General features: G+C 42.2%; 1 protein-coding gene across 4 annotated transcripts in view; it reads left to right on the top strand.

The window, feature by feature from the left end:
* The first annotated feature begins 9179 nt into the window (after positions 1-9179).
* The window catches only part of ltbp1 (latent transforming growth factor beta binding protein 1), a 134299-nt gene continuing 127515 nt past the window's right edge, over positions 9180-15963 (top strand). For all 4 annotated transcript variants that reach the window (XM_080482233.1, XM_080482234.1, XM_080482236.1 and 1 more), the window contains exon 1: positions 9180-9847. In XM_080482233.1, coding sequence (XP_080338359.1) covers positions 9447-9847 — 401 coding nt within the window. In that variant the 5' untranslated portion in view covers positions 9180-9446. The remainder of the gene's footprint in view (positions 9848-15963) is intronic.

The following is a 15963-nucleotide window of genomic DNA, read 5'->3' on the forward strand; positions in this document are numbered from 1 at the left end:
TCATGCATTGTTTAATGTGAATTATGTTTTGATCACAATTCTTTTTTAAATAATTATTATTATTCTGAACTTGTTGTTTATTTCCTTTAAATCTGCTTTTTTTTTTCTTGTTTAAATTTGAGCTTGGAAATAAAAAAGATTTTATAACTCTAATTTTATATAAGTTAATCATTCCATTCTGTTCATGGGAATCTTGATCCATTTTGACAGTTGACAATATAAAGGAAGTTCCGAGGTACAATTATTTTTGCCGTACCTTAATAAAATTTAATAAAGTGACACAAAGTACATCCAAAGACGCAATATCTTTATAGTTTTGGACTGATCAGTTTAAACTGACGAACTACAGAACACATATTGCCTGTTTCATGATCTTGGTTACTCATATCATGCTTTAATGATGCCTAAAATAATCTGATTCAGCAGTGGCACAACACAATTTATTCCTCAAGCTGCCGCTGTGTCTGACTGTCACCAGATACCTGTGGATTTCAAGAAAAAGTTTCTTCACTCAGAACCTGATACCCCCAACCTGCTCTGACTTTAAACCCTGAATACAGTCCTCAGTGTTGCAGTTATAATAATAATAATTATCCTGTATTGTATATAAATACACCAACTGACGACCTTTGTGTTACACTGCCCTGAGGGAACTTTCCATCTTTTTACTTAGTTTAAAAAAAACCAAAATGGAATAATCCTGGAACAGAACAAATTCCAGTAGCAGTAACAGCAGTTTTCTTGTCATGTTTTGGTCGGGAGATGAGGATTCATGATGCTGGGCACCGTCATGGGAAAACTAGGAAGACATTTTATTTTTCAAGGGGGAAACCAAATATCCAAAGAGTAACAGTTGAAGGGAAGCAAAATCTACAAAGGTCAGTGAAACGCTGAAACACAGGAAGGCAGAAATGCAGAAACACAAACAGACTGACAACCAGAACAGAGAAGAAAAGCCCATTATACACTAAACCCACCGGGTGACGACAATCACTGAGCACGTTTGGGATCATAGATATAGAAACTGACTAGATTCCGCCTTCTACCTCTCAGCGTACATCAACAGCGTTGCCATCTTGTTTCAAACATTTTTATTGAAAGTAGCAAGAAAGTTCTCAATCACCAACTATTGAGTGAATGAACAAAACGACGCAAGGCGTCTTTGAGTGACCAGAGAAGCGGCAGTCGAGATCACAGCATTCTTCTTCTTCTTCTTCTTCTTCTTCTTCTTCTTCTTCTTCCTCCTCTTCTTCTTCTTCTTCTTCTTCTTCTTCTTCTTCTTCTTCTTCTTCTTCTTCTTCTTCTTCTTCTTCTTCTTCTTCTTCTTCTTCTTCTTCTTCTTCTTCTTCTTCTTCTTCTTCTTCTTCTTCTTATTATTATAACATTGTGTGCTGTGCTTAATTTGTTATTTTTATATCCATAAAAAACAAAAGAACACATGTGGAGAACAAAAGAAGGAATTAAAAAAAATAAGAATTAAAAATAAAAAGAATAAAAAAATATTCAACCCACCCAAGATAGGAGATCAGTGGTTGCCAAAACCTTTCAACATCAATCATTAGACCGTACGTAACATATCTTATTTTTTCTAAATGGAGCGTGGTGGTAAAGTTCTGTGACTCACATCTTTAAAGAAGGGGTATCTTTGCCTTTCCAGAGTAGTAGAATTAGTTTCTTTGCTATAATTATAGCATGTGAAATTAGACAACGTTGAACATAACCTATATTTTCCATTCCCTGAAATACTCCAAAAATAATAAGAATGGCGTTTGGGGTCAATTCTACTTTTAATTTAAAAACAAACTAAATCATGACAACATGTATTGTTGTCATGGTATTACTTGATTTTACTGAATCATGACTGTAATGTCTTATTCATTAAAAGACATTCAAAGGTATTTGTTGAGAAACATATTTGTTTTATCTTTGCACCTATGGAGGATCCATGATGGAGCACCGTCCCAACATGGCGGCTGCCTTGACATATCCCAGTCAATGGAGATTGCCTGGTAAGTGGCATCTTGTCAGTGTCTATTTCTATGGTTTGGGACGCTCTGGCCTTCTATTGTGGCCTAATGCACGAAAAATGCAAACAAAAAGGAAATTAATATTACTTCTCCATATTCAACCCAATGCAATTGTAGTTAACCATAACAGCACTTACTGGGACGTTTTAGTTCAGGACATATGGAGATTGTGGTTTTTCAAACAAATACAGATTTCTCAAATTAAATTCCACATAAATAATTGAGAAAACATGTATTTCTAATAACCTGGTGCTTTTTTTTGTAATTTTTGTTGTATGTGCAAAAAACTGCTTGTACAATTGTGTACTACACACATATATTTACACTGAATTTTTACAATTTATGATTCACAAAAGAATATTAGTCATGTCACGTGAGGAGAGAAAAACAAATCAAACATTGGCTTAAAGAGAAGAATTGATACGTATATTAAGCGTTTGACATTTATTGATTAACGACTTCTGATGAGATAAAAACACAATAAGGACAAAACTCTTGTCAGGTTAGTGTTAAGAAGAGCTAAGAAACTTAAAGATCTTTAATGAAGGTCAAAGAAACAAAATTCTTCTCATGAAAATGAAGAATCAAACTCAAAGTCACAAACCTAGAAATGAGGCACAGCCGGCAACAATGAAGGGTAAATCGGAGAAGGAGGATCAACAAGACACTTCACTGAACACAGAGACCAGAAACCAGAACTGATCTGTCGGGTCTCCTTGTGGGTCTGCGCCACTTACCTGTTTATCACTTCCTGTTTGCCTGTTTTCCTTCTGAGTGTCTGATTTGAGTTGATGTGTTTCACCCGTGTTTCACCCGTGTTTCACCCGTGTTTCACCCGTGTCTCCCGACTGTCCAGTGAACCTGCTTCCCTCTTGTGTCTTTTGACCTCCCACGTTCGTGTATCTTCTCATGATCCTCTCCTGTTTTGGACTCTTGGACCTGCCTCTGGATTCTGACGTCAGATATTTCGCCTGGATTAAGGAAAGATTTTTAATATGGCCCCTCTGATACATGAATTATAAAATCCTTGATCAAGATTTTTTACTGAAGTGTTATTTATTCTTTTCACAAGATGAAAAACCACGTTAATTTTTTTATTTCCATAGATGATTTTTTCCCCAAAGTTAAAGAAACGGCCACTCCAGGGGACTATGATAGTATAATATGGACCTGAGCACTTAACACAAAACATTATAGATTTACTGTAAAAATGAATAAATGTGCATTTTATTGTAAATATACAAATACAAACATCTTCTATGTCCGTCACACCGAGGCTGCTTGAAAGTCAGCAAAGCATCCAGGGCCCGGTGGCACAAAGCAAGGCATGCAGATACATTTGGTCTGCTGTGTGAACGCAGCATCATGGCATCTGTTTGCATTTTTCACCTCGGTGAGTCGGGGGCCGGTGATTTCCTGTGCCAAACCTGACCTCATGGGCTACGTTAGAGACGGCTTCATGGGTGGTGCGGTCCCACCGGGTCGTCCTCTTATGCTTCGCTGGAGGGCGTCACAGCTTATCAGTGCCAGAGCCACAGAAGCTTTGAAGAGGAGGAGTCTCATCTTTTCCAATCCAGACACCTGGCAGAGCGCCAGGCATTACAATGGTCACATCTGTCGGTCTGTCGAGGTGCAATGCCAGACATTGGTCAACAACATCAACCCCACCCTTGTGTTCACTGCATATGGCCACAATGAAGTATTGTTGGACCCTGACCATGGTTTTTTTCCCTTCTTGACATGTCGACCAGCTCAGGACGAGACCATGTGGGTGACTGAACTGTCGAGCCAACGTGTGACTGTTGATGTTTGCATTATTACTGACAACAGAGCTTCTCCACCCATTTCTTTCAGTTGGTTTTTATTTTTCACTCTTGAGTTTCTGATTTGCCTGTTTGCTCTGCGTGTACCTGTGCTATAGAAGCCTTGGTCTTTCAATGCCTCAATAAGTGGAATGCTACAGAAGAATTTACCAATGAACACCTTGAGATTTTTTGGGTTTTATTTCATCACAAAGACGCATCACCACATCTCCAGCCGTTAACCAGCTCCTTCAGTGGCAGACTGCTGCAGCCACCATCCAGGAAGTAGCGCCACCACAGGTCATTTATACCTGCTGCTGTGAGCCTGTTCAACTGCAGAAACTGAGAAATGTACTGTGTAAATACCACTGTCCTGGCACTGTTGCACTGTGATTACCATAAATATTGTAAATATTAATATCACAATGGGTATTTTTACCCCATTTTTTCACCCCTGTATTTCCATATGTATACATGTTAATTTATGTAATTATCTATTTATACATACATAGTATATTCTATGGTGTGCATCCCGTCTTAAGTATTTGTGAAATGTTGAACTGCTGTAATGACTGAATTTCCCCAATGTGGGATTAATAAAGTCTCATCTCATCTTATTCCCAATCCACTGATGCGACCACTACTTGCAGAGCCTTGGTAGACTTACAGTCTATTATATTCATACAGCCTGAAGTTCCTGCCCTCAGCCACAGTTTCACTCTACAGGGTTTTGGGCTTTGTTGGCATCTAATGTTTGAAGTACATGAATAATCCACTTATCCACTGATTGAAACTCCTCAGTGTCTGCTGCTGCCTTGAATGTTTCCTGAAGTGCACTTAGCAATATCTTATTTTGGAGGGCCTATCTACATTTGCTAGCTCAAGCTATTCACAAAGTGCAGGTATCTCAGGATTTGCTCAGATTTCTACAGACATGGCATTTGTATGGCATATATACCCAGACCACTAGACCAGTACACCCGTGTCCTAGAATAAAACATGTATCTCGTGATCATATTGATCCATTAAAAAAAAAAGTCGGGGTGAGAAGAGAAAAGGAGAGAAAAGAAGAGGACAGACAAACAAGACAGAGATCCACTTTGTGAAAATGGATCAGGGCAGGAGGCTTTAGACCATGAACTTCAGTTCCATTATCGGAGATCCTGCAGGGAGGTAGAGAGAGGGAGAGAGGGAGAGAGAGAGAGAGAGAGAGAGAGAGAGAGAGAGAGAGAGAGAGAGAGAGAGAGAGAGAGAGCACAGACTACAGGAGAGAGCGAGAGAAAGTGTGTGTGTGTGTGTGTGTGTGTGTGTGTGTGTGTGTGTGTGTGTGTGTGTGTGTGTGTGTGTGTGTGTGTGTGTGTGTGTGTGTGTGTGTGTGTGTGTGTGTGTGTGTGTGTGTGTGATAAAAGTAAAGATATATATAATAACACAAGTTGAAAGCGTACAGCTTGAACCATTTCCTAGTGAAGCTGCCATAGGTTAAAACTGCTGGAGGACCGACACTGAGCTTCTTTCCTTTCTCACTCAAAATGCGCCACTATTACACTATTACACTATTACACTATTACATATCACTAACATTTGCCTCTCTCCCAGTCTGCTCACCCTCCAGGGGCCCAGAGATGCCAGTAGAACGACCACACACACACACACACACACACACACACACACACACACACACACACACACACACACACACACACACACACACACACACACACACACACACACACACACACACACACACACACACGTCTTCTGGAATTGAGGGACTGGTATGAAATGCCAGCAGTGGTCGGCAGGGGGAGCTGTTTCTCGGCCCTCTTGGATTCAGTGAAAATGTATTGTAGTTACACCAACTGACCACTGAATGGACCTCAAAGGAGAAGAGCAGCAGAGAGCACTGTAGAGGCTGATCTGCAATTCCACCAAGGGAACCAGTGATTTTAAGATTAAATGACTGTCTTGTAACTGTTCACTGCAGCGACCGATTTGCTCCGGAGGGATTGAATGAACTTTGTGAACTTTTACATCTTTGTTTGAGTCTGTTTCTGGGTCCAGCCTTGATCTGTGACAGAAACATGGAATTGAATAACATCAGAAACACGATGCGATCCAAAACATGAAACCCAGTGTAATTACAGGTTTGTTCACAGCTTCTAAGCTTAAGATTGTACAAGTGAATCTCTTTGGATCCCATCATAAACTCCTGCAGTTCTTTAAAACCCCAGTGAATGTTTCATACTGAGCACTGGTCGTGGCTCTGTAACAGAATGTCACCCTGCTACACGTTTGTACGGGACAGTTTTTGCGTGTGATGATTGAACTGAAAGTAGTTAATGGGATATAAAATCATCAGTTCCTACAATCCCTCTCATGTTTTTCCAGAGTCACTAACTAACCTGATATGCACAGGGAGAACATGAAAACTACTGCAACTCTCCCTGTGTGGATACAAATTCATTTCAACTGTATTAACAGGAGCAGTACTTGGTGAGTAAACAGTTTTATTACTGCACTTGGAAGGAAGAACTGAGAGAATAAACAAATGTAGTTTTTTCACACATTGTAAAAAGGTTTCTGTAAACAGACTTCTGTAAACAGACTTCTGTAAACAGGTGGACAAGAGCAAATAAAGATGCTCACGTCTTTTAAAGAATTTGCCTCTTTGATCATTCTATTCTATTCTATTATATTAATAGAATTGAAGGAAAATTGAGTGATGAGGTGTTGGGACCCAGGAAAGCTGTTCCTGCTCTTTTTCTCAGGTTAAATTACATTCCAACACATTTCATTCAGAAGAACAGTGCAGCTTCATGAAGAGGAACTGGAACGTTTCAAAATTCAAAGGATGAAACATGATACCGACATGACGCCTCTTCCACTGTGTACGGCGCTGTTAAAAACTGACCCTCAGCTTCCTGAAGCTGTTTACCTTCAGGTGGTGAAAGACTTGGACTTGGGATTGGGGTGTCATCATCACTGTGGGTTCCTGAGCATGACCCTTGACCCCCATCTACTCCATGGATGGCGCACTGTGGCAGCCCTCCCTCGTTAAAGAAAGTAGAAAATAGCACTTTGTTCCCCTTGTACCGCGAGCTCACGCACCACTTGTGTTCGAGTACCACACATTGAAATAGGCGAGTGATAAAAATAGTAATGAGATAGAATTAATTGCGATTGCACTTCTGATGTTTTCAAGTGTTTTTACCCCATTATACTATCTGAGTTGTGCACAATTGAAATCTAATTTAAGAACCCGATTAAAGGTAAAGTATGGCTATTTTTAGATTGCAGAGATTCAAAAATAACTCGAAAAACTCAACAGAGGTTGAGTAAACAACTGCTTTGCACTGATCTACAAAAAAAGGGTGTAAAACTACTTTGCACCACAAGATGGTGTCAAGAGTAACTCAGAGTATCTAATCTTTCCTCAGACTAGAGAAGAGTGAAGAAGAAGCAGCAATAACAAATGTTATGTACACTTCATTTTTAGCTCTCTCTCTCTCTCTCTCTCTCTCTCTCTCTCTCTCTCTCTCTCTCTCTCTCTACAGGTAACTGGTAGGTGGGAAAAGTCCCACTTCCCACTTGGAAAAATGCATCAGAACTCATTCAGCAACACACCTGGACACGACCATGCTGCTTACTTGTTATTGACATGTGAACACTGTAAACTGGGAAGTGGAAACTTTTCCAGTAGGAAAATAACTGAGTGCCCAGGTGCTTTAATATAGCAGTTAGTAATTAGTAATTAGGTGCAGCGAAAATACGTCGAAAATACTTCTACCTTATGAGAATCATGGAAGCTAATTTGACCCTTTTATGGGCAAACAAGCACATTTAATAGCTTCACAAATCTTCCTGATTGTCCTCCGATTAACTGGAGGGGAATCAACAAACACCTCATGTTCTAATAATTCATATGTAGTGTGAATAACAAGTTTTATCATGAGTTTTTACACTAATTAAGCAAAGGCAGTCTTTGAGTGAGAGGTTTGTCCAAATTCCATAGTTTTGAATGTGAAGACCATGAAATATGTGTGATTTTGTTCATTTTAATTTAATTTAATTTATAAATTGTACACAAGGGAGTTTATTCACACTTCAAATGTCTTCAAAGGGTTAATGATGTGCACACACTGGATATTTATTTTAATCTTGAAATAAACTCATTGATATTGGAATTTTCCTTTGAACAGACACCTGGTTCAGATTTGATCAAAATGACAATCACCATTAACAATGATTAATATCTAGAATTCCGCTAAACATAAGGATGGGCAGCATGGGCACCACCGGCCGCCAGTTTACGTCTGTATCAAAGATGGAGGGATTATTCATTTATTCTTTAATTGTTCGTCCATCCATGGAATAATTTGTCTTCTCTGCTGCCTGATCCAGCTCAGGGTCAAAGGTCACGGGAGCCATTTCTGATTAGCTCGGTATAAAGACAAGGTAAACCTTGGAGTGGTCGCCAGTCAGTTTTCTTTTCAAATAAATGACAGAACCACTTTGGAAAAACAGACGTAAAGCACATGTTGGTGCTTCATTTTAATTTGTTTCCACGGAATTCTTTCTTTTTACAGTATTAATACACACACACACAATATCAATACAAACTGTGAAATGTTGTGGTTATGATAATAATAATTAGAATTATGAGGATAAATAGAAATAATACAAATTTAAAACATTGTTATAAAGCTTGATTTCTAGTTCTGTAGCTGATCCACAGAGGGACCATTGTTACTGAGTTTGACTTATTTAAGCTACAAATAAACAGGTGATTCTGGGGTGGATGAGTTGGTAGTAGTTGTTTTTCCAGCTGAAAGGTTGCAGGTTCGATTCCCCATCTGGAAGTGTCCTTGAGCAAGACACTGAGCAGCCAAACTGCTCCTATTGGATGGATGAAGCTCCTCACATGACAAAGACCTACACTGGTTCAAGGAACAAGAACCATGACCTCCATATAGGTAGAGAGAGAGAGAGAGAGAGAGAGAGAGAGTGTGTGTGTGTGTGTGTGTGTGTGTGTGTGTGTGTGTGTGTGTGTGTGTGTGTGTGTGTGTGTGTGTGGTCGATCTACTGGCATCACTGGTCCTCCGAAGGGTGAGCGGCCGGTGAGTGCGGGGAGGGAGGGGGGCTCCGGTCTGTGTCCCCCGGCTCCGGTGGGCCCTGGAAGAGTGAGCAGTCGGTGTGTACAGAGTGAGGCGGGGTGGGAGGGGTCTCCGGTCCGGGTCCCCTGGCCCCGGTGGGCCCCCGGAAAGCGAGCGGCCGGTGTGGCTCCCCCTCCTGACGTCACGTCTGGAGGCCGGCTGCTGGCTCTCGGCTCTCGGCTCTCGGCTCTCGGCTCTCGGCTCTCGGCTCTCGGTTCACCTCCAGAGAAACTTCCAGGGGAAACTCTCCTGGTTGTCCGTCCCGCTGCTCTCAGTGCCGCCGCGTCCGGAGCCGCTCGGCGGACACTGACCCCGACACACCGGAGGGGTTCCAGGTTTCACCGGCTGGTCCACCGCAGTCCGAGTCGCCGTTGCAGGAATATGTTGAGGAGTTTTTTCTCCAACTCCTGAAAGAAGTTTGAGTGATAGAAACCAGAGTGTGTGAACTCTCCAGAGCTCCGGACATGCTGCACATTACACGTCCGGACATGGTTCGGATTAAATGGAGCCTCATACTTTATTTCGGTTTGCTTCTGTGCGCGGTCCCGGTCCCGGTCCGTGCGTCCGCGGAGCGGCAGCAGCCACAGCCGCAGCCGCAGCCGCAGAGCCGCAGCGGCTTCAGGAGGCTCTATGTGCTGCAGCCGGGCCCGGGGTCGGGGCCCGGGTCCGGGCCGGGGGGGCCCGGGTCAGCCGGAGCGGACGCTCCTCTGCGCGTCAGCTCCATCACGTCCCGCCACGGCCCCGCGGGGCAGCCGCACACCTTCAACCTGGAGCTGTCGGCCACCGGGGGCGGCCCGGTCCGCAACCGCAGGATGGGGAACCAGGCGGCCGCAGCCCCGCAGGAGCAGATCATGAAGCTGTCCGGGTAAGACGCTCCAGACCGTTGGTCAGCACCGGGATGCAGACCAATTCTTCCTGACAGCTTCTATTACACATTTAGTAGAAACTCCTAAAATACTTCACTCTAATAAGAACTTATTCTATCCACAACATTAGTCTCACTCTTTGCTTCATCATTTCATTTAAAGTGTGTGAAGTAGTTTATTCTTGAAAAGAAATAAACATCTGGCAGGCTCCCTCCAATAGGGCATTTCAATGTTTCAGAAGATGAGCATTAGTAATATTATGTTTTAATCTCATAAGCATTGTGACCGTAGTCCTGGGTGTGATGTTACACTGTGTAGTTTGCATGTTCTCCCTGTGCACTTGTGGTTCCCTCCTACAGTCCCAACAGACTGAGTGAGCATAACTTCAGTGTGTGTGTGTGTGTGTGTGTGTGTGTGTGTGTGTGTGTGTGCCCTGCCATGGACGGATGTATTCTGTGTTTGAGAGTTTCTCTGAACTCAATAAAGGTGTGAAGAAGAAGAAGTTGGATGAACCCAGCAGATCTCTCCTGTTTGGTGCAGAATACCACCTGATAGGTCCTGATCTTGTCTCAGCAGCACAGACATGCTGCCATTGTGGTGTGGGAAGTGAGACCTGGTCCCCAGGAGGTGCTCTCTCTCTCTCTCTCTCTCTCTCTCTCTCTCTCTCTCTCTCTCTCTCTCTCTTCTCTGGCACTAAGTGGAGTTGACAGTGTTCATTGGAGGGCTTGTTTGCTCTCTCACTGTGCAGGTCAAACTGCCACCTGACCCCCGACTCACACCAAGCTGCTCTTTGTGTTCACTCAGTACTGATCCTTGTGTTTGGACATCAGGCGTTGTCACTCTGGATCAGGCGTCTGACACTCTGACGAGCTGGAGCCACTTCAGTGTTTGACAAGTACAACATCATTTCTCAAATCGCATTTATTTTTTGCAGATATTGTTTAGAAATACAAAGATATCAAAAGTGAACCTTTCAGTTAACAGGTTGGTAAACCGGTCAGCATCTGATCATATTATCTTCATCACATAAACGATGACGTATACACATTAGATTATAAGAGCCAATGGAAATATTCTCTACGTTTTTCACGTCACGTTGGAGTTTGAGACTCCATGTTTGTGTGAAATCAGCTTCAACTGTCTGCAGAACGTCAGTTACGATCTGATATCATACTAAGTAATTATAAAGCATGATATAGTGTGATAACAGAAAATACCTGCAGATAAAAGATTCATTTGATTTCCTGTGTACTCTAAAATCCCCCCAGTATTTTTTTCAACACTACCAAAGAAATCTATCGCTGAGAAACGTAAACAGAAGGGGTGCTGTGATCAACAAGAAGTCAAGCCGAGCAGCACATCAGAAAATATGTCACCATGGAGATCAATCCAGCTCAGTTAAAATCCCCAAATAAAAAGTTATTACTTACAATTCCAGGGTTTTTCAGCATCAAACATTAAATGATGTATATTTATCGTGTTTAGTCTCATCTGCTGCTGTTGTAACTTTCATCAGTATAAATTTGCTCCTTATAATACCAAACAACCACTAAACACCTTTAGTTTCTGAGATATGGAGGCAAAAAAAGAAAATCTCTTTAAAAACGGAGCCCCGCTGCAAAATGCTGGTGCTTTACAAGTTTTTACATTTAAACTTTTGACCATGTCTGCTGAATAAAGACATGTTGAAAACTGCACTTGAAGGAAATATCTTGTACTTCAGATGTCATCAGATCTTTGAACTTATCATGTTTAACTCTCAGTGGACTGCGCTTTATTAACAACCGTCCTTCCATGAATCCATCTCCTCCAGCCAGTTCCGGGCCATGAGTGACGGAGGTAACCATAAAGTGGACCAGTGATGAGACTGGTCATGTTTCCTCAGAAGGAAATAAAAACAGATAACAGCTTTAAAACTCTGACAGATTTTTATTGATCGAGCTCTCAATCCATACCCAAGCATAGTTAATAATTACATTGGTTTATTCAGTTCATCGCAGTATATTTGTTCTCTTTACCCAAGAGAAGTTGACGTGCTCAACTGGAAGAGTCCAGAGATTGGTGGTTTGATCTTCGGTTCATGAGGCAAAGTGTCCTTTAGCAAGGCACTGAAGCCCAACTTGCTTCTGATGGTGTGTGAGTGACTGGGTGAATGTAACAGGCCATTTGAATAATGTCAAGATTGCTCACGCGGTATAATGAGGAATCAGCCTTGTAAACAACTCAGGGCCAGTCTACACGAGAACGCTATTTCTTGTAAACACATCGTTTTTGGCCGATCATCATTTTAAAACATTTGCAAAGAAAGCTTGTAAATGTAGATTGTATTTTTGGGAGTTTTAGTGGCGAGAATACAAACTAGTACAATGAGACTCATTCATTCATCCTCTATACTGATTTATTGAACTTTATCATACTCTGCAATCACTGTGTCCATATTTCTGTCCATGTCCTGGAAGCTTGCTGATGCAAGCTGAAGGAGCAGTACCACAGGTTGCCATCGGGGGCAGCATAGAGACTTTTCCCTCAATATCAACATTGGCGCTTCTTCCTGACATCACCTTCATAGTTATTGTTGACTTCTTCTTATTTAAAAACCCCAAACCTTTCCAGTATTCTGGAATACCCGATTTCAGATAACATAACATGCCAATAGTGTAATATCATTTTGACATTTCATCAGTTATCATACTTTCTGCTTAATGAAATTATTAAGGTAGCAACTAAAAAACCTTTAAAAATATATGAACTGCAGCCAATAATTTAACACTACATAAACAAAGAATCGTTTCATGCCCGTTTTTTGAAGATTAAATTGATTTGTTTTGCTTCAAAATTAGAGATATCTATAGCAATAAATTCACTCCACGAACAGGCTGAAGCCTGAGGTGTTTTTGTGAAGATAACCTCGAATATCAGTAATGAAAAAAAGAATAGAAACCTGAATTACGGTCGTTTAAGGTTTTTCCAAAGCTCAACAAACAGGTGCATTGTTCTTAGTCATCACTTTGCTTGATCCATAATTCAACACCCAAAACTGAAGCACATCTGTGTCCGTCCATTTGAACTGAAGTGCATGTGTCTGTTTCTGTGCATAAATTTGCCTCCAGGGGATTTGTGGCTGCTGTGGTGGGCTGGCGCCGACCCCAGCTGGCTCTGGGTGAAAGACCGGTGACCAGTCCACCACTGGGCAAACAGAGAAAATCAGTCTCTGTTCCCTGCAAGACTCCGTCTAAATATATGATCTGAAGTCATATAAGTCATACAAATGAACACGATCTGATTGCCCACAGACAACATCTTGTCCTAGTAAATGTTTGCAGGAAAGCAGTGGACTCTACTCTGTGTTGCTGGTTTGGACTAAGATTTGACAAAAGTAAACAGAAGGGTTCACTCTCAGATATCTTAACGCTCACACTGTTTTTTTTAACATTACACCAAGATATGTAAACAAAACACAAGCTGATGTGCATTCTGTGGAATCTTTCCCGTAACAATGAGCTGAATGCAACACAACGTTGGATCATGGTGGTCAGACCTTTATCTGCCAACAACTCAACAACAGCCTGTAAAATGTGTAAAGGAGGTAAAACAGGAATTCTCCCATCATTCACACTTATCAGAATAAACTGTGAAGATGACTGCACCTCAGACGCGTCGCTTCCTGCCTCTAATCTCTTTACAGGACCGAGGAAGTACCGAGACCTGCTCTGGAAATGGACTCTTCATGTTTTCCATGTTTACATGAGCGCAACTTCGGAAAATAGCACTTTTTGATAATATCTTACAGAGTGCAACAAATGCGCCGCTCTCCGTCTCCAAGTAAAGATGGAACACACATTTGGTCTGAAACTCCTAAATATTTCTGCTCGTGTGTAAGTGGATGAATAATAACAATGAAGGACTCAGAGTGTTTGTGCTGACAGATTTCTTCCATACAGACACTAAGTGGACTTAAGCCATGAAGAAAGACCCTTTAAAGGAGCTGGGGTGTTTACAACGCACTGATCTCTGCATGGCTGGTTATATTACAAAAACACATCAACTAATTCAATTCAATTTGATTTCTATTGCCCCAAAAACAGCACAGTCGTCTCAAGGTGCTTTCACCACAGTAGTGCTCTGACTTGTAAAGGAGTTGTCAGTGCTCCAGTGCTCCAGTGCTCGTATTCAGGAAGCGTCTCAGAGTTCCTCAGAACTCCTAACGTAGCCTAAACATTCCCAGCAAGGAATCTCAGCTTAAAAGTGATTCAGGTACTTTCTAAGAGCAACTCTGATCAAGAAGTTGACAGCAACTTTTATCTTAGTGAGGAGGTGTGGTCGACCCCGTTGCTTCATGAGGCAGTCTGCTGAAAGCTGATTGGTTGTTAGGAGAAAGGAAGAAAGAAAAACGCCTCTGTGCTCCTTGTAATGAAGGGAGAGTACAATTAACCCATCAAATATCTTGGGCTGTATTAAAAATGTGTAATCATAGAAATTATTTTATGAAACTCAGAAAAATGTATTTAACTTGTACACACCTTAAAAATTATTGAACTTACCTTGTTCACATGCAGATTATTATATTGACTTGATTGTTAATATCTTTTCCGTCCATGCTGGTTATTTTTACCACTTAATGTATTTCATATTAATGGCGGACGCAGCGTCACCAATTCCTGTGATTTACCACCAATGTGGGGCTGTGAAAGAACCGTAGCGGTCAGACTGACACTCTGCCTGCGGAGGAGGACAGACCCAGTCATCACCGCTACACTGCTGCAGCTTCCCTGTAGCGACGTCTCACAATGTTGTGATCATCTTCATCTCAGGCGTTAATTCGTCGCTTCGCTGTGGGAGAAGTAAGACCATCCCCGATGAAGTCGACAACAAACATTATTCCTGTACGATCGAGCCGGTAGCGTGTCATTAAATCATTGTCGTTAAACAAACGGAGAACATCTTTCCTTTCTCTTTCCGTCATCTTGTCTGTTTAAGAAACTTTTAGGCTTCTTAAAAGTCCTCCTCAATGCTTTTAGCGGTTTTCCACCTGAGGAGCTCTCTTAGGGCTTAAGATGCTTTGTGAATCACGTTAATCTTAGTAAGGAAAAATTCTAAGAAAAATCTTAAAATTCAAGGAATTCTATGATTTTCGTTAGAGTGACGTCACTCAGAGCTACTTTTAGCCTCAGGATGCTTTGTGAATACGGGATGTGGTGTTTCCATGTGTCGGGTGGTCGCTTTCAAACAGATGTCATCTGAACACCGGGTGGAACAAAGCTGGACTTATGTTTACCAAAGTGTGAGCATCCCATGAAAAGACAGTTTGAACTGTTCGTGGTTTTCCTCCATCTGTTAGCTGTTTAACACACGAAGCCAACGTTTTAATGGCGGCTCCAGTTGTGACGTTCGTCGCATATTATAGAGATCTTTGGTTATTTTTCAATTTGATAAAATTTTTCACCTTAATTTTGATCATCAACACTCACACATACACTCACTTACTTAGGGCGTCCCGTCTCTGTGCGTTGAGCCTACCAGATGAGCCAGTTCTTTCCAGAGCTGACGGTCTTGTGCCAGCTGCTCTGCATTCTCCACAGCAACTCCATGTTGTTGGAGGTCGCCCGTGATGACGTCGAGCCCTCGGGTGCGGGGTTTGCCTCGTGGTCGTCTCCAGCCCTTGGGTCAAACTGGAGAATGGCTCTCGTCGGATGGTCCGGAGGAAGGCGGAGGACATGGCCGATCCAGCGGGTGCGACGTTGTGCAGCCAGGCGGGATGCTCTGGGCTGGCACATGCGGGCTCTAAGGACTTGGTTGAAAACCCGCTTAGGCCACCTGATGTTCTCGATGGTTCTGAGAGCCCTGCTATCAAATCCATGGATTCTTGCAGCCAGAGTCTTGTTTAAGGGCCACGTCTCCGAGCCATAAAGCAGGATGGAGAGTACTGCAGAGTTGTAAATCTGGAGCTTCGTCTTGCGTGAGAAGGTCTGGTGCCGCCAGAGTGGTTTCCAGAGAGACTGCAGAGCTGATGCAGCCAGGGCTCTTCTGCGGATAATCTCTGGTTTTAGGTTCCCGTTGTCTGTCACTATGGACCCCAGATACACAATGTCATTACAGATACACAATGTCATTACCG

Source organism: Lipophrys pholis (genome assembly GCF_963383615.2).
Source record: "Lipophrys pholis genome assembly, chromosome: 15".
In the NCBI taxonomy this organism is placed as follows: domain Eukaryota; kingdom Metazoa; phylum Chordata; class Actinopteri; order Blenniiformes; family Blenniidae; genus Lipophrys; species Lipophrys pholis.